Below are 18,626 nucleotides of genomic sequence, written 5' to 3'. Positions count from 1 at the left end.
GTTCATGGATCTAAGAGCCCTGCTCGGTTTATATTCTTCAAACATATCAGACATGTACTCGGGTCCTAAACCATTCAAAGATTTATAAACTAAAAGCACCACTTTCAAATCAATTCTGTAACTGACTGGAAGCCAAATGTAAAGATTTAAGAACCTGAGTGATGTGCTCCGTTCTCTTGGTCCTGGTTAACATTCTAGCAGCTGCATTCTGAATGAGCTGCAGCTGTTTTACAGTCTTTTTCTGGAGTCCTGTTAAGATGCCATTACAGTAGTCAACCTTACTAGAGATACAAGCATGGATGAGCTTCTCTTGATCTTTTTGGGACACCAAGCCTTTGATTCTGGCTATATTTTTTAGATGATAGAATGCTGTTTTGGTGACCGCTTTGATATGACTGTTAAATGTGAGGTCTGAGTCTATCAGAACACCAAGATTACGCACTTGATCGCTGGTTTTAAGGACCAGAGAATCCAGCTCTTTACTAATACTTGTTCTTTTATTTTTGTTGCCAAACACAATAATCTCAGTTTTATCTTGGTTTAATTGTAGACAATTTTGGTTCATCCAGGTATTTATGTGCTCTATACAGTGACACAGAGAGTCTATTGAGCTGTTGTCATACAGTTCGAGAGCCATCTATATTTGAGTATCATCAGCATAGCTGTGGTAGTTAATGTTGTTGTTCTGTAAAATTTGGCCCAGAGGTAGCATATAGAGATTAAACAGAATCGGTCCGAGAACTGATCCCTGTGGAACTCCGCATGTCATAGCCACCCTATCAGATTCATGATTACCAATGGTGACAAAGTAACTCCGGCCATCTAGATAAGATCTGAACCAATCAAGGACTGTCCCGGAGAGTCCTACCCACTTTTCCAGCCTATCTATAAGTGTTCCATGATCGACAGTGTCAAATGCTGCACTGAGATCTAATAGAACCAGAACTGTTACTTTATCAGAATCAGTATTCAGCCATATATCATTTAAAACTTTAATCAGGGCCGTTTCAGTACTGTGGTGAGGTCGGAAACCTGACTGAAATTTGTCTAAAAGACCGCATGAGGTCACAAAATTGCTGAGTTGATTGAAGACAACCTTCTCAATGATCTTGGCTATAAAAGGGAGATTTGATACAGGTCTATAGTTGTTCATTATAGATGCATCCAGTGTTCTCTTTTTTAATAGGGGCTTAATGGCAGCTGTTTTTAGAGACGTTGGGAAAATGCCTGATTGCAGAGAGCTATTAACTATAAGTCCATTGTTATAGAGGTAAAAATTGTTTTTAAAAAGTCTGATGGCAGTGTGTCGAGACAGCAAGTGGAAGCTTTAAGATGTCGAACTGTTTCTTCTAGGGATTTTTGATCAATTGTATTAAAATGCGACATAATAACCAAGTTATGTCTTGGTGGTGGTACAGAGTCCTTTTTAGACTGAGCAGTTTTGATGGTCCGTCTTATACTTATCATTTTTTCACTAAAGAAACACGCAAATTCATTACATTTCACAGTGGACATGAGTTCTGATGGTATCTGCTTTATTGGGTTTGTAAGCTTGTCGACCATGACAAATAGAGAATTTTGAAACCTAAGGTGAAACATGATGTATAAATATTTTTGTGAATTTAACACTGACTGTATTCTCCTATCCTGCAACATAAGAGTCCCTTACCTTGGCGAGCTCGGAGCAGGTCTTGTAGAGGACAGAGTGGTCTGGGTTGTCCATGCTCTCCCTCAATGTGATCAGTCTCTCCACCGAGTCGTCTTTATAGTCCAGAGAGAAGCCTAGTGCCAGGGGAGGGAGACAATGAGACCAGCTGCAGCTGAGCTCCACACACTGCAATCTCACTCCAAGCAGGATGCCACACACAGAGGTGTGCATCCCAAATGGCACCCTATTCACTATATAGTGCACTCCTTTTGACCAGAGCCTTATGGGCCATTGACGGGGCTGTAGTGGAACAGGTTGAGAGCTTCAAGTTCCTTGGTGTCCACATCACCAACAAACTAACATGGTCCAAACACACCAAGACAGTCGTGAAGAGGGTACGACAAAGCCTATTCCCCCTAAGGAGACTGAAAAGATTTGGCATGGGTCCTCAGATCCTCATAAGGTTCTACAGCTGCACCATCGAGAGCATCTTGACTGGTTACATCACCGCCTGGTATGGCAACTGCTCGGCCTCCGACCGCAAGGCACTACAGAGGGTAGTGCGTACGGCCCAGTACATCACTGGGGCCAAGCTTCCTGCCATCCAGGACCTCTATACCAGGCGGTGTCAGAGGAAGGCCCTAAAAATGGTCAAAGACTCCAGCCACCCTAGTCATAGACTGTTCTCTTTGCTACCGCACGGCAAGTCTAGGTCCAAAAGGCTTCTTAACAGCTTCTACCCCCAAGCCATAAGACTCCTGAACAGCTAATCAAATGGCTACCCGGACTATTTGCATTGTCCACTCCCTCTTTTACGCTGCTACTCTCTGTTTAATATATATGCATAGTCACTTTAACTCTACCTACATCTACATATTACCTCAATTACCTCGACTAACCTGTGCCCCCCCACATTGACTCTGCACCGGTACCCCCTGTATATAGCCTCGCTACTGTTATTTTACTGCTGCTCTTTAATTATGTTATTTAAATGTTTTACTTATCTATTTTTTACTTAACACTTATTTTTCTTTAAAACTGCATTCTTGGTTAAGGGCTTGTAAGTAAGCATTTCACTGTAAGGTCTACACCTGTTGTATTCTGCGCATGTGACAAATAAAATTTGATTCGATTTGATTTGTCAAATGTAGTGCACTATATAGGGAATAGGGTGCCATTTGGAACGCACCCAGAGTTTCTCGTATTAAAGGGGCCCAGAAATGGGCTGTGATGGTCCCTGGGGGAGTTAAGCTGGTCCCTGGGGGAGTTAAGCTGGTCCCTGGGGGAGTTAAGCTGGTCCCTGGGGGAGTTAAACTGGTCCCTGGGGGAGTTAAACTGGTCCCTGGGGGAGTTAAACTGGTCCCTGGGGGAGTTAAACTGGTCCCTGGGGGAGTTAAACTGGTCCCTGGGGAGTTAAACTGGTCCCTGGGGGAGTTAAGCTGGTCCCTGGGGGAGTTAAGCTGGTCAGCAGAGAATAGGAAACTATACAAGACAAGGCGTATTGAATCAGAGACAGAGTGTGTGTGTGTGTACCTTCATAGCGTAGCTGGATGTAGAGCAGGGTGTAGATGCAGTCGATGGCTGCCCTGCGGACCAGGGGGTTGGGGTCGGTGCATCGGGGGGCCAGGCGGCCCAGGAGAGAACCCAGGTTGTGGAAGGTTACCATGTTCTACAGACAGAAAACCCAGATTAAGGCTAAGGGTTGGTTTGACTTTTAAAGGGATACTTCAGGATATTGGCAATGAGGCCCTGTATCTACTTCCCCAGAGCCAGATGAACTTGTGGATACCATTTTTATGACTGTTTCCAGTATTAAGAAAATTAGAGGTCGATTCGCGAGCCAATGCTAACTAGCGTTGGTGCAATGACTGGAAGTCTATTGGTATTTACAAGGATGCTAGCAGATACCCATAGACTTCCAGTTCAGTTCATCTGAGAAAGTAGATAAAGGGCCTCATTGCCAAAATCTTGAAGTATCCCTTTAACAATAAAGAAGCACTTATATCAACTTCTACTGTTCTCCAGGAGTTCTGGATGATTTATTTAAATGTCCTTCAGTATCTGTGGTCCTGTTGCTGCAAGCCCCATGTTCCTACCAAATGAGCCTTTAGAACCACTACAAACATTGGTCAGCTCACAAGAGACACTACTGAATTTTATGGCATCGCAAATGTTTTGAAAAACACGGCAATATTTGCTGTTAGTTTATGTCTATAAAACTCAAGGTCTTTAGCTAGTAAGGTCCAAATATTACCTGGGAAAGAACGGTTTGCAGTTGTTTTTCTGACTCACTTTGACGTTGAGGCTGGTGAAGTAGAACTGTAGGATGTGAGCTGTGGTCTTCATCGCCCTCTCCCTCTCATGGTCCTGACCAGAACTCAACCACGCCTCAATGTGCTGCGGACAACCAAAGGCAGGGTCAAGGTTGGGCTAAAGATCATTGTATAAATAGGTAAACATTTAAGCGTATACTTCTTATCACCAACTTACCTTGAATACACTCTGTAGTCCGTCTGGACTCAGGTCTCTTGCAAGAATATTCCTCAACAACTCCTGAAGCGCATTGAAGGTGTCTTTGTATAACGCCTGTGGGAAAAGGAGTAGATACAAGCTTTACCATCTCCACTTTCAGGGTATCTGCTGGTTCCATTAAGTTGTATTTAAGACTGTTCCCAAGTATTCCCACGCATAATAAAGAGACACGTGATCGTAAACAAGGTTTGAAATGATTGTTTTAGTCAAACATTATATCTGTTTGGGTTTCTTGTGGTCAATTTGTAGTCTACAAATTATTTGTAATTATGTTCCCGCCACCCCGACTAGCCACCCACGAAACAGAATCGGCCCGCGGCTGAATCTAGTTGATGATCCCTGGGCTAGGCTATAGATGGCTGAAGTATGGGGATGCCCATCTGCACTTGTTTAGGCTGCCGCAATGGGCTAATCATTAGCTAGATCACAAACTAAGTGTCCAGAATTTTGGCTTCGATGATACTCAATAACATAACGATACCACTGTGAAAAAAAATGCCTTAAAGTCAAATATACATGTCACGCCCTGGCTCTGGGGACTCTAGTATGTTGAGCCAGGGTGTGAGTTTTCATGTGTTTTCCATTCTAGTGTAGTATTTATATGTTGGCCAGTGTGGTTCTCAATCAGAGGCAACGTGTATCAGCTGTTGCTTGTTGTCTCTGATTGGGAACCATACTTAAGCAGCCAGTTTCCCCACAGTGTTTGTGGGATCTTGTTCCAAGTAGGTTGTGTTTGATCCAAGGACGTCACGTTATCGTTTTTGTTCGTGTGATCTTTATTTAATAAATATGTTCGCAAATAACGCTGCGCATTGGTCCTCTGTTCCCGACGATCGTGACAATACAGCACAGTAACTTTATAAAACATGTGGTCAACTCTCCATCTAGAGAGCTAGGCCACTGGCTGTGCAGCCTTCTGATTCAGCACTGCTCACACCCAGTAAGTCTCCTGGAGGTATTAATAATGAATAATTATTATTATTATGCGATAACATTAGAATATTAGCCTACAACCAAAAATGGCTATACTTCGAAGCAAGATAGCTAAGCGGGATGACTCTAGACTGACTTTTTCCAGTGCTAAGACAGACATTATTATAGACATTTCATCTAACATGTTCAGGGAATGCATGATAGTTATTCTGATGTGCAATGTCAAAATAGGATCCAGAATAATCAGATATTTATTTTAGGGATGAATTTGCCTGCATGTTTTTTTGTACATATTGGCCTAGGATATTTTCTACATAATGATACAAATAAATACATATGTTGTATTGTCACATACACCAGATGGGTGCAGTGAAATGTGTTGGTTTTAAAGGGTCAGCCATAGTCGTACGGCACCCCTGGAGCGAATTAGGGTTATGTGCCTTTTCACCTTGTCGAGTCGGGGATTTGAACCAGCAACCTTTCGGTTACAGACCCAACGCTCTAACCACTAGGCTACCTGCTGCCCGAGGAAGTGGGAACTCAAAACACATTAGCTAGATTGCTAAATCTAAATATGATATCGTCGCTAGATAGCCATGCAAATGATCTAACATTAAATGTAATATCCTACAAAAACATTCCATTGTTTTCACCGCAAATGGCATGCTCCACTCCGTTCCGCTGGCTTATTATCCGTTTGTAAAGTGGTTATATTTCCTCTATATTGACAGTTGAGAAATAATTTTTACAGTATACTCAAAGCTGAGACTCTCCTCTTTTTTTAACAACAGTAACAGTAGTTGTTTTAAAAACAACTATGTCTTTCACACAATTACATTTCTAAATGTTGCTCAACTGCGCTTATCAGAATGCATCTCTCCCTTCACTCCGTGTGCAAAGGGGGGAGAAGGAGTGAGAGGCAGCAGCGAAACAGGGACAGGGTAGATCCTTTCATTTCAGGAAGCAGATTAATGCACACTACTGTTGACCAAATAATGGTTTTAGAACCAAAAAATCTGCAGGAACGTTGTGTAGTCTAAACAACGACATAAGCAAAATTGCTTCGGTAAGAGGAGGACAACGTCGGTTTATCGTCCCAGCTCTAGGTAGGATTGTTGTCTATCAAATTGTACCTTCACCCTTCTCTCTCCTCTGGCAACGGCCTGACTCACACTGGCACACACACAGTCAGAGGCGCACATGTGGATAGCTCTAACATCTTGAAAGTGCGGCTCGAGTATTATTTGATGTTGCCGTTTTGCCGCGGTGGTAACAATTACGCAGCAGCGCAATGTAAAACAGTGTAGTCATCTCCGTCACATTTTTTAAGACCTTTGAAAACTGAATTGAAGACATTTTTAGACTTATTAAAGCCTAAATAAATAAATTAAATTAATTTCAGACCCGCGGACACCTTGTTTCATACTTTCATAAAATGAGTGTGAAGGAACAAAGTGCAGGTTCATGTTTTTGCTGAGATGACTATGTCTATACACAGAGAGAAAGGCTGTGCATATATGTGTACTTGAGGTTGTTCATGTGTGTCCTAAAGGTTGAACGTGTGTGTATGTACAGTGGGGGAAAAAAGTATTTATTCAGCCACCAATTGTGCAAGTTCTCCCACTTAAAAAGATGAGAGAGGCCTGTAATTTTCATCATAGGTACACATCAACTATGACAGACAAAATGAGGGAAAAAAATCCAGAAAATCACATTGTAGGATTTTTAATGAATTTATTTGCAAATTATGGTGGAAAATAAGTATTTGGTCAATGACAAAAGTTTCTCAATACTTTGTTATATACCCTTTGTTGGCAATGACACAGGTCAAACGTTTTCTGTAAGTCTTCACAAGGATTTCACATACTGTTGCTGGTATTTTGGCCCATTCCTCCATGCAGATCTCCTCTAGAGCAGTGATGTTTTGGGGCTGTCGCTGGGCAACACAGACTTTCTACTCCCTCCAAAGATTTTCTATGGGGTTGAGATCTGGAGACTGGCTAGGCCACTCCAGGACCTTGAAATGCTTCTTACGAAGTCACTCCTTCGTTGCCCGGGCGGTGTGTTTGGGATCATTGTCATGCTGAAAGACCCAGCCACGTTTCATCTTCAATGCCCTTGCTGATGGAAGGAGGTTTTCACTCAAAATCTCACGATACATGGCCCCATTCATTCTTTCCTTTACACGGATCAGTCGTCCTGGTCCCTTTGCAGAAAAACAGCCCCAAAGCATGATGTTTCCACCCCCATGCTTCACAGTAGGTATGGTGTTCTTTGGATGCAACTCAGCATTCGTTGTCCTCCAAACAAGACGAGTTGAGTTTTTACCAAAAAGTTCTATTTTGGTTTCATCTGACCATATGACATTCTCCCAATCCTCTTCTGGATCATCCAAATGCACTCTAGCAAACTTCAGACGGGCCTGGACATGTACTGGCTTAAGCAGGGGGACACGTCTGGCACTGCAGGATTTGAGTCCCTGGCGGTGTAGTGTGTTACTGATGGTAGGCTTTGTTACTTTGGTCCCAGCTCTCTGCAGGTCATTCACTAGGTCCCCCCGTGTGGTTCTGGGATTTTTGCTCACCGTTCTTGTGATCATTTGACCCCACAGAGTGAGATCTTGCGTGGAGCCCCAGATCGAGGGAGATTATCAGTGGTCTTGTATGTCTTCCATTTCCTAATAATTGCTCCCACAGTTGATTTCTTCAAACCAAGCTGCTTACCTATTGCAGATTCAGTCTTCCCAGCCTGGTGCAGGTCTACAATTTTGTTTCTGGTGTCCTTTGACAGCTCTTTGGTCTTGGCCATAGTGGAGTTTGGAGTGTGACTGAGGTTGTGGACAGGTGTCTTATACTGATAACAAGTTAAAACAGGTGCCATTAATACAGGTAACGAGTGGAGGACAGAGGAGCCTCTTAAAGAAGAAGTTACAGGTCTGTGAGAGCCAGAAATCTTGCTTGTTTGTAGGTGACCAAATACTTATTTTCCACCATAATTTGCAAATAAATTCATTAAAAATCCTACCATGTGATTTTCTGGAGAAAAAAAATCTAAATTTGTCTGTCATAGTTGACGTGTACCTATGATGAATATTACAGGCCTCTCTCATCTTTTTAAGTGGGAGAACTTGCACAATTGGTGGCTGACTAAATACTTTTTTTCCCCACTGTATATACTAGAGGTCACACATTGGCTGTACAGTGTGTATTGGAGGCAGTGAATGTTCATCATAGAGTTGCTGCTGCTCTGCTCTCTCCTCTCTCTATTTGGGTTCCAGCACCTCTCTCTGCTCTCTCTGTTTGGGTTCCAGCACCTCTCTCCGTTTGGGTTCCAGCACCACTCTCCTCTCTCTATTTGTGTTCCAGCACCACTCTCCTCTCTCTGTTTGGGTTCCAGCACCTCTCTCTGCTCTCTCTGTTAGGGTTCCAGCACCTCTCTCTGTTTGGGTTCCAGCACCTCTCTGCTCTCTCTGTTTGGGTTCCAGCACCTCTCACCTCTCTCTGTTTGGGCTCCAGCACCTCTTCGTCTTTGCCCCTGTCCTTGTCTGGAGTGTCCAGCGGGGGCAGGCCATACACACCGTTCAGACACGTCCGCAGCATCTCAAAGTTGTCATTCTCCGTCAGCGCTGGCTCCAGGTTACTGGGGTCAGCCTGGGGTCAAGGATTAATAACATCACTCAGTAGGAGCTAGGGATATACAAAACTTTCCAAAAATTCCCAGGTTTTCCAGACATCCTGGTTGGAAGATTCCTGGAATCAGGAGGGAAGGAATCAGCAGGAAATCCAGAATCCTCCAACTAGTATTTCTGGAAAACATGGGAATTTTGGGAAAGTTACCGGATTTTTGCAACCCTAGTATGGACAGACCTTGAGGAAGATGAAACACCTGGTACTGACAAGCTCCTGGCAGGCTGACTGTCTATGGCTGACATCCCTGGGCTCTGTTCCAACATGCAACCCACTAGCACACCTCTTGGAATGAAAGGATACATGAGGTTGGCACACGTCGTCATCACAAGGTGGCGAACCGGAGTCCGCATGGCATCCGTCGGTTCTGCCTTGATAAAATCCTTCAACAAAGTAAAGGAAGATATTGAGAGGGAACAACACAATCAGGACCACTTTACTATAGCACCCCTTATATCATAGAGCCTTTCTAACAGATGCATAAGACATAACAGCCGTCATAGCAAGTCATAAACAATGTTTGGCAGTTGGTGTGATCTAAATCAGGTAACATTTAATTTAATCCTCTGTCATAAGGGCTACATAATACTGTCATAACAATGGCATAACAGAATACATAAACATCACATAACATGACATAACAGAATACATAAACATCACATAACATGACATAACAGATGACAAACACTGACCATCATGACTCCCATGAGTTCCTGCTTGCGGACGAACATGTAGCCCTGTTTGCGTATGACGGTGCTGATGGCCTTGGCTATGAGCCCCACGCTCTGAATCAGACTCAGCTTCATGGTCAGGTCCTGACGGGGGGGGAAATACAGCGTACACACACACACATACACCCCGATAGAGGCACACACACAGAGACAGACAGACACAAACACACACAAAAATACACACACAAAGACAAACACACAGCCTCAGACTGTGTTCATGGTAATTGGCGATGGCGGTCAGAGGTTTAGTTTGTTCGCATCGTTGTGAGCAAGACAACCAAATATTAGTTGTATAGTGCAACCCTCAAGCATACACAGACAGTCACTTACCCTATGATTCTAAAGTTCCCTCTGACATCAATAAAACGTCTAGAGATTGATAGACTAGAGCAGGACCAAAGATTTCAACCGTAGTGATTTCTATATTTTGTTGAAATGTCAGGGGTCCATAAAAGAACGATCTTAAACTTCATAAGAGCATCCCATCAATAGAATGTTTTCAGCACATGGCATAAGAAACAATAGAGTACGGTTGGGTCAGTCACATAAATTCAACTGAAGATGAATTTCACAACTTTTCAGTTGGCTTAAAATCTATGTATACAGTGCATTCGGAAAGCATTCAGACCCCTTCACTTTTTCCACATTGTTACGTTACAGCCTTATTCTAAAACTGATTAAATTGTTATTTTTTTCCCTCATCAATCTACACAATAACCCATAATGACAAAGCAAATGTATTAAAAATAAAAAACTGTGATATCACATTTACATAATTATTCAGACCCTTTACTCACTTTGAAGCACCTTTGGCAGCGATTACAGCCTCGAGTCTTCTTGGGTATGACGCTACAAGCTTGGCACACCTGTATTTGGGGAGTTTCTCCTATTCTTCTCTGCAAATCCTCTCAAGGTCTGTCATGTTGGATGGGTAGTGTTGCTGCACAGCTATTTTCAGGTCTCTCCAGAGATGTTTGTTTGGGTTCAAGTCCGGGCTCTGGCTGGGCCACTCAAGGACATTCAGAGACTTCTCCCGAAGCCACTCCTGCGTTGTCTTGGCTGTGTGCTTAGGGTCGTGGTCCTGTTTGAAGGTGAACCTGCGCCTCAGTCAGAGATCCTGAGCAGGTTTTCATCAAGGATCTTTCTGTACTTTGCTCCGTTCATCTTTCCCTCGATTCTGACTAGTCTCCCAGTCCCTGCCGCTGAAAGACATCCCCACAGCATGATGCTGCCACCACCATGCTTCACCGTAGGGATGGTATTGGCCAGGTGATGAGCGGAGCCAGGTTTCCTCCAGATGTGACGCTTGACATTCAGGCCAAAGAGTTCAATCTTGGTTTCATCAGACCAAGAATCTTGTTTCTAAATGGTCTGAGAGTCCTTTAGGTGCCTTTTGGCAAACTCCAAGTGGGCTGTCATGTGCCTTTTACTGAGGAGTGGATTCCGTCTGGCCACTCTACCCTAAAGGACTGATTGGTGGAGTGCTGCAGAGATGGTTGTCCTTCTGGAAGGTTCTCCCATCTCCACAGCTCTGTCAGAGTGACCATCGGGTTCCTGGTCACCTCCCTGACCAAGGCCCTTCTCCCACGATTGCTCAGTTTGGCCGGGCAGCCAGCTCTAGGAAGAGTCTTGGTGGTTCCAAACTTCTTCCATTTAAGAATGATGGAGGCCAATGTGTTCTTGAGGACCCTCAATACTGCAGAAATGTTTTGGTACCCTTCCCCAGATCTGTGCCTCGACATAATCCTGTCTCGGAGCTCTACGGACAATTCCTTTGACCTCATGGCTTGGTTTTCGCTCTGACATGCACTGTCAACTGTGGGACCTTATATAGACAGGTGTGTGCCTTTCCAAATCATGTCCAATCAATTGAATTGACAACAGGTGGACTCCAATCAAGTTGTAGAAACATCTCAAGGATGATCAATGGAAACAGGATGCACCTGAGATCAATTTCGAGTCTCATAGGAAAGGGTCTGCATACTTATGTAAATAAGGTATTTCTGTTTTTAATACATTTGCAAACATCTCTAAAAACCTGTTTTCGCTTTGTCATTATGGGGTATTGTGTGTAGATTGATGAGGGGGAAAAAATACTTTAATCCATTTTAGAATAAGGCTGCAACGTAACAAAATGTGGTAAAGGTGAAGGAGTCTGAATACTTTCCCGAATGCACTGTAGATACCGGTCAATATCAATTAAACAATAAATCAAAAGTAGAGGGTGTATTTTTTGAGAATGATCATCCATGCCTTGATTTGGAGACTGTAAATGTCAGAGAGAAATGTAAGCTTTGCAATCTGGATGGGAAAAAATAATTTCAACATCAAATTTCACCATCTGATTTGGCATCACAACCTAAGAGCTGGTGTGAGTCTTAGATCAGAAAGGTAAGGAAACACCATAGTGCCCCTAGAAACACCATAGAGCCATACAGTGTTAGTACGACATTGAGGGCATTCAAAAGCTCTAAACGTTCTGAACTTCTGAAACATAGAGGCAAACAAACACACTGCCTCCCCATCATAACTCTTTCAACTAGAGAGACATTTACTTCTAAAAGTTCAGAACGTTGAAGCAGCAGCGTTCTAGAGAGAAGAGATTGTTACAAGAGTTTTAGTGAGAGAGAGAGCGTAGAGAGAGAGAGAGGATCCTTTGTCAGGGTCCCGTCACGGTACCTTGGTCTCTATTTTAATCCCCAGAACCTGCACAACATAAAAGTAACAAGGAGTTTAATTCACAAGTGTACGCTACTAGACAAGAATATATCCTTTCCCCTAAAGAGAAGAGAATGTGCTCTTTCCCCTCATTAAGAAAATGTTTTATCTGACTACAGAAGGCCCTTACCATGAAACTGTTCCACATTTAGATGGTTAACCGTGGTATGGGAGAGCGATACATTAAATGTCTCACAGATACAGATGAACTCTATATCCGCATTGCAGTGCAGTAAAAAGGTTAGCAAATGTTACAGTGCTGGCCAACTAGCCGTATCCAATTAAATGAGCCCTGTGTGGAACCCAAATGACTCAATGGATATAGACTTGGCTTCTTAACGTTAAACACCTTATGTGTGTGTGTCCAACCACCCACCCTAACCACAGACATAAAAATCCTATGCTCCAATTCAAGTGGAAATCTGGAGGTCATACATTGGCAGCGGCCCCTGAATGCTGCAGTTTAACAGGACTCATTTAACAAAGAAAACTATGAAGGCTAGTTTTCAGACAGTCATTGTAATGCTAAGCATATGGCCGGCGGGTAAAGGAGATCCCTGGGGATATAAACCAGGTTCATCTGAGGCCACGGAGAGACAGAGAGACCTCCTGAATGATATGGCGTGATCTCTCCTTCAACTGATTGATATAATCACATATTCCTTTTACTGTGGTTTTTGTTGTGTGGTTTATGTTCCTTTCAAATGCCACAAATATGCCCCATCATTGGTTTTCTTTAAAAAACAGTTAGCGATGGTTTAGTATTACATACAGTTGAAGTCGGAAGTTTACGTACACCTTAGCCAAATACATTTAAACTCAGTTTTTCACAATTCCTGACATTTAATCCTAGTAAAAATTCCCTGTCTTAGGTCAGTTAGGATCACCACTTTATTTTAAGAATGTGAAATGTCAGAATAATAGTAGAGAGAATGATTTATTTCAGCTTTTATTTCTTTCATCACATTCCCAGTTGGTCAGAAGTTTACTTACACTCATTAGTATTTGGTAGCATTGCCTTTAAATTGTTTAACTTCCCACAATAAGTTGGGTGAATAAGTTTCCCACAATAAATTGGGTGAATTTTGGCCCATTCCTCCTGACAGAGCTGGTGTAACTGAGTCAGGTTTGTAGGCCTCCTTGCTCGCACACACTTTTTCAGTTCTGCCCACAAATTTTCTATAGGATTGAGGTCAGGGCTTTGTGATGGCCTCTCCATTACCTTGACTTTGTTGTCCTTAAGCCATTTTGCCACAACTTTGGAAGTATGCTTGGGGTCATTGTCCATTTGGAAGACCCATTTGCGACCAAGCTTTAACTTCCTGACTGATGTCTTGAGATGTTGCTTCAATATATCCACATAATTTACCTTCCTCATGATGCCATCTATTTTGTGAAGTGCACCAGTATCTCCTGCAGCAAAGCACCCCCACAGCATGATGCTGCCACACCCGTGCTTCACGGTTGGGATGGTGTTCTTCGGCTTGCAAGCATCCCCCTTTTTCCTCCAAACATAACGATGGTCATTATGGCCAAACAGTTCTATTTTTTTTTTCATCAGACCAGAGGACATTTCTCCAAAAAGTAAAATTTTTGTCCCCATGTGCAGTTGCAAACCGTAGTCTGGCTTTTTTATGGCGGTTTTGGAGCAGTGGCTTCTTCCTTGCTGAGCGGCCTTTCAGGTTATGTCGATATAGGACTCGTTTTACTGTGGATATAGATACTTTTGTACCTTTGGATATATTGAAGCAACATCTCAAGACATCAGTCAGGAAGTTAAAGCTTGGTCGCAAATGGGTCTTCCAAATGGACAATGACCCCAAGCATACTTCCAAAGTTGTGGCAAAATGGCTTAAGGACAACAAAGTTAAGGTATTGGAGTAGCCATCACAAAGCCCTGACCTCAATCCTACAGAAAATGTGTGGGCAGAACTGAAAAGGCGTGTGCGAGCTAGGAGGCCTACAAACCTGACTCAGTTACACCAGCTCTGTCAGGAGGAATGGGCCAAAATTCACCCAACTTATTGTGGGAAGCTTGTGGAAGGCTCCCCGAAACGTTTGAAACAAGTTAAACAATTTAAAGGCAATGCTACCAAAAACTAATTCCCACTGGGAATGTGATGAAAGAAATAAAAGCTGAAATAAATCACTCTACTATTATTCTGACATTTCACATTCTTAAAATAAAGTGGTGATCCTAACTGACCTAAGACAGGGAATTTTTACTAGGATTAAATGTCAGGAATTGTGAAAAACTGAGTTTAAATGTATTTGGCTAAGGTGTATGTAAACTTCCAACTTCAACTGTATGTCCTACTTCATCTCTCCCAGGCCCTAGCTCCTTACCTTGGTGTTGAAGTGCTTACTGATGCTGCGGAGGATGTCGGAGTCGATGCGGGACAGGATCTGGTCCTCTGGGGCGTGGAGTGCTACGTAACCGTAACACAGGATCAGCGTGCTCTTCATCTTCTCTACATCCATGTCATTCTTGTCCTGAGGAAGAGGAGGAGGAGGTAGTGATGGGAGGATGAAGGTTTCCCCAGACACAGATTGAGGCTAGTACTGGACTAAAAGCTATTTCAATGTGGGATTAATGTCAACTTTGTAAAAACCTTCAAATATACAAATTAGGCTAATTAAATCAGTTTATCAATACCTGTACATGTTTCCTTTCAAATACTTTAGCAGGGCTTGATAGAGCTCGTCTGGTGAAATGGAACCAATGGAATAATCCCAAAAGTGCAAATCTTGCCTACTGTATGTGGCACTCCAGGCAGGCTCAATCAAACGCTCAAAATAGTAGAACGAAATCAACACACTCCATAAAATCTTGAATCAGAATCTGTCAAATTGCTGACTGTATGAGGCATTGAGAGAACCTCCAAGGCAGACATTGCCAAGTTTATGATTTTTTCCACCTACGATGAAAATAAAAACATAGCCTACTAACTTTGAGCAGGCTGAATATTCCGGAGGCTTTCCTGAAGGCGTCAGATTTCCCAAAGTCGTCCAGTTTGGCCAGAGTGGCATCGAGATGACTGCTGGCACACAGCCCGATCCCCATGGCGACACCCTGGGAAACCCATTACCCCAAACACACCCAATTAGTACAGTTTAATGGATGCTTAAGCCTCCAATGACCAAATAGTACATCTATATTATCATTAACATCGTCATTAGAATTTGACTACCACTCTCTGTTATTAGGCCTAAAGATTGTAAAAACACAAAAATTCCTAATCATCTGGTTGTAATACAACGGAAATGAGGGGGGGAAAAAACGTTTAATTCCAGACACAAATTACAGCTTAGGAAGGCAGGCGTGACCTGCCTTTGAAAATAATCAAAGGCTTAAGAGTACTTGTCACAAGACTGTCTTTACTAGGCAATTTAGCTGTAGAGGCCACCGTACAAAGACACACTGTTCTGCCTGGCGACGCTCTGCCCTGCCTTACGCAGACAATTACATGAAGGGTCACGATGAACGTATGAAGACAAATACACAAACAAACCCCTAGTTTCTGTGTAATTCCAACCATCAATGTACACAATGCCCTGGTGTTTATGAGCTACTCGGGGGGGGGGGGGGGGGGGGGGTTGAAAAGCAACTGCTATCAAGAGGATCGTAGCCTGACTCAAATGGGGTCGGACTAAGAGGTTTACCGCTCTCTCGATGGCGTCGTTGTGTCGTGCGCTGATCAGTATCTCCTGCAGCTGCTTCTGGACCACCTCCTTGTTGTAACAATGCTGCAGAGTCACTCCAATGCACCTGTAGAGGAAACTCTGTGGAAAGAGCCATGAAGCCAAGACTATAAACCTTGATAGTTTGTAGAATATATTGTTTTCAAGAAGATATTGGTCATGAAGAACTCTTGGCCATACTCATGGTTGAAGCGAGGTAAGGATGAGGTTGGCCCTACTCATGGTTGAAGCGAGGTTAGGATGAGGTTGGCCCTACTCATGGTTGAAGAGAGGTTAGGATGAGGTTGGCCCTACTCATGGTTGAAGAGAGGTTAGGATGAGGTTGGCCCTACTCATGGTTGAAGAGAGGTTAGGATGAGGTTGGCCCTACTCATGGTTGAAGAGAGGTTAGGATGAGGTTGGCCCTACTCATGGTTGAAGAGAGGTTAGGATGAGGTTGGCCCTACTCATGGTTGAAGAGAGGTTAGGATGAGGTTGGCCCTACTCATGGTTGAAGAGAGGTTAGGATGAGGTTGGCCCTACTCATGGTTGAAGAGAGGTTAGGATGAGGTTGGCCCTACTCATGGTTGAAGAGAGGTTAGGATGAGGTTGGCCCTACTCATGGTTGAAGAGAGGTTAGGATGAGGTTGGCACTACTCATGGTTGAAGAGAGGTTAAGATGAGGTTTGTTCACTAACCTTCTCCTCCAGGGACTGATTAAAGGTGGAGAGGTAACGCGTGGCCTCTATAGCCAGCTGGCAGCTCCACTTGTCATCAGCTATGGCCACCAGGGACTTGGCTAGGAGCTGTATATGTCCAGACAAAACCCCACCACACAGCCATGTGACTACATCATAATGCTGTACATCAAATCCCTTTGTGACTGAAACAACAGCAAACACTTCTTATGCAACACTTTATGTGTCAGACACTGTCTACGTCCCAAACGGCACCCTATTCCCTATGTAGTGCACTACTTTTGACCAGAGCATCTTAAAAGGAATAAGATGCAATTTGGGACGCACCCTGTTCTGCATAGTGACTGTTATTGACAGTGTTGTGGAGACAGACAAAGAGATGTTAGATAAAGACCACCATAGTGACTGTTATTGACAGTGTTGTGGAGACAGACAAAGAGATGTTAGATAAAGACCAGCATACCTGTAATAGACTCTCTTCCCATTTCTTGTTGTCTAGTGTTTCTGGTGTAGACTCTGTAAAGAAGTAGAATAGAGAATAAACCATAATACTCAGACCTCGCTCGCTGCACTTCCTGTCAGACAACAAAAAGAGTTCCAAGCCGACCAAAGAGCTAAAATGATTTAAGATCAGTTTTAATACCCTATGCTCTACTTAAATCCAAGTTATGTATTTTTATGATGGAAAGACGAAATAGGCCACAGTTAAAAAAGCTCTATCACAAAAAATATATATAGCCCCGACATTGCCTTTAAAAATGTGAATCACTTATAACGTCCCTTAACTGGAGCTGTTGTGGTAAGATGTGCCTTTATTAATATCAGTTCTCTCTCAGTAGAATACACGGAGCAAGAACTATTTTATACCACTGACATTAGAATGGGGTTCAAACAGCCCCCTAAGCTGTCAATACTGCAGTAGCAATAAAAGTCACTCAGGGTTATTTCTGCTTTGCTCTCCAAAGGGGGTCATTCAGAGAGAGATATAGGAGGAGTCCCAAATGGCACCTTATTCCCTATATAATGCACTACTTTTGACCAGGGCCCATAAGCACAACATAGGGAGCCATTTTGGACACTACCATAGCTCGCTATAGGTTATAAGGCTCTGGGGTCATTGAGTTGAGGTCATTTACCTTCCAGGTAGCTGAGGAGAGCAGGGATCTCCTTCTCCCAGAGTGCCTCAGTGTTGGGGTGGATATTAGGGCTTATGACGTTCAGTAGAGACAGAGACGGTGCACCATGGCCACGACTCCGGAACGGGAACGAACCGTTCACCTGAGACACACACACACACGACGCGACCACATCCCGACTTACAGGTAAGACAAAGAAATAGCCCAGCTATTATTGGAGACATTTATCATATTTTTGGGGTTTAAATCAAGTTCAAGTTTTATAAAACTCCCACATAGCAAACTGAAATCCATGCGCATACAAATGGAATGCCATTAGGGTTTCATAGACTCACCAAGAGCCGGACCATCAGTATATGTGGAGAGGGAAGATTAACTGAATTGAAAAGAAGAACAAGATGAGAGCGTAAACAAGGTTGATAGCAGACTAAAGCATTATAATGAATGACTGAATGATTAACTGGCCAGGCTCTTACTTCTCCCCACAAAGAGTTCAGCTTAATCATCGTCTTCTCATTGAAACAATGACCTTACAGTTCAAGCCCCGGGCAACGCTAGTGCTTTATTTAGTGATAAATGTGGCTTCTCATTCAGCTAATCAGAACCAGACACTCTGGTCTGTCTGGCCTCTCAGCACCAAACCAACGGCCCTTTAATGAGAACAAAATGGCTGTATAAAATATACTTTCAACAGAAAAAAAAACGATTCCCAATCCCAAAGAAGTGCTGACGAGGAGTAGGCCGGGGCTGCCTGGCTGCGGCCATCTTGTTTACATTAAAGGGCTTGTGTGCCGAATCCCAAGACGGGAACGCCAGACGGACTCAGAGAGAGGAAAAGGAAAAGAGGAAATGACCTCATGCCA

The 18,626-nt window shown here is 43.3% G+C and overlaps 1 protein-coding gene across 1 annotated transcript in view; it reads right to left on the bottom strand.

The window, feature by feature from the left end:
- LOC311140817 (maestro heat-like repeat-containing protein family member 1) overlaps nt 1-18,626 on the bottom strand; it is a 56,444-nt gene that overhangs the window by 16,611 nt on the left and 21,207 nt on the right. Inside the window, exons 16-30 of the mRNA XM_084176056.1 lie at nt 18,099-18,139; nt 17,764-17,905; nt 17,091-17,143; nt 16,628-16,735; nt 15,912-16,031; nt 15,199-15,321; nt 14,595-14,741; nt 12,210-12,236; nt 9,492-9,614; nt 9,103-9,182; nt 8,608-8,752; nt 4,139-4,234; nt 3,941-4,045; nt 3,182-3,317; nt 1,670-1,782 (exon numbers count right to left, since the gene is read on the bottom strand). Coding sequence (XP_084032182.1) covers nt 1,670-1,782; nt 3,182-3,317; nt 3,941-4,045; nt 4,139-4,234; nt 8,608-8,752; nt 9,103-9,182; nt 9,492-9,614; nt 12,210-12,236; nt 14,595-14,741; nt 15,199-15,321; nt 15,912-16,031; nt 16,628-16,735; nt 17,091-17,143; nt 17,764-17,905; nt 18,099-18,139 — 1,559 coding nt within the window. The remainder of the gene's footprint in view (nt 1-1,669; nt 1,783-3,181; nt 3,318-3,940; nt 4,046-4,138; nt 4,235-8,607; nt 8,753-9,102; nt 9,183-9,491; nt 9,615-12,209; nt 12,237-14,594; nt 14,742-15,198; nt 15,322-15,911; nt 16,032-16,627; nt 16,736-17,090; nt 17,144-17,763; nt 17,906-18,098; nt 18,140-18,626) is intronic.

The sequence above is a fragment of the Coregonus lavaretus genome, assembly GCF_964263955.1.
Source record: "Coregonus lavaretus genome assembly, chromosome: 13".
Classification (NCBI taxonomy): domain Eukaryota; kingdom Metazoa; phylum Chordata; class Actinopteri; order Salmoniformes; family Salmonidae; genus Coregonus; species Coregonus lavaretus.
This window is presented reverse-complemented; position numbering and strand designations above follow the sequence as displayed.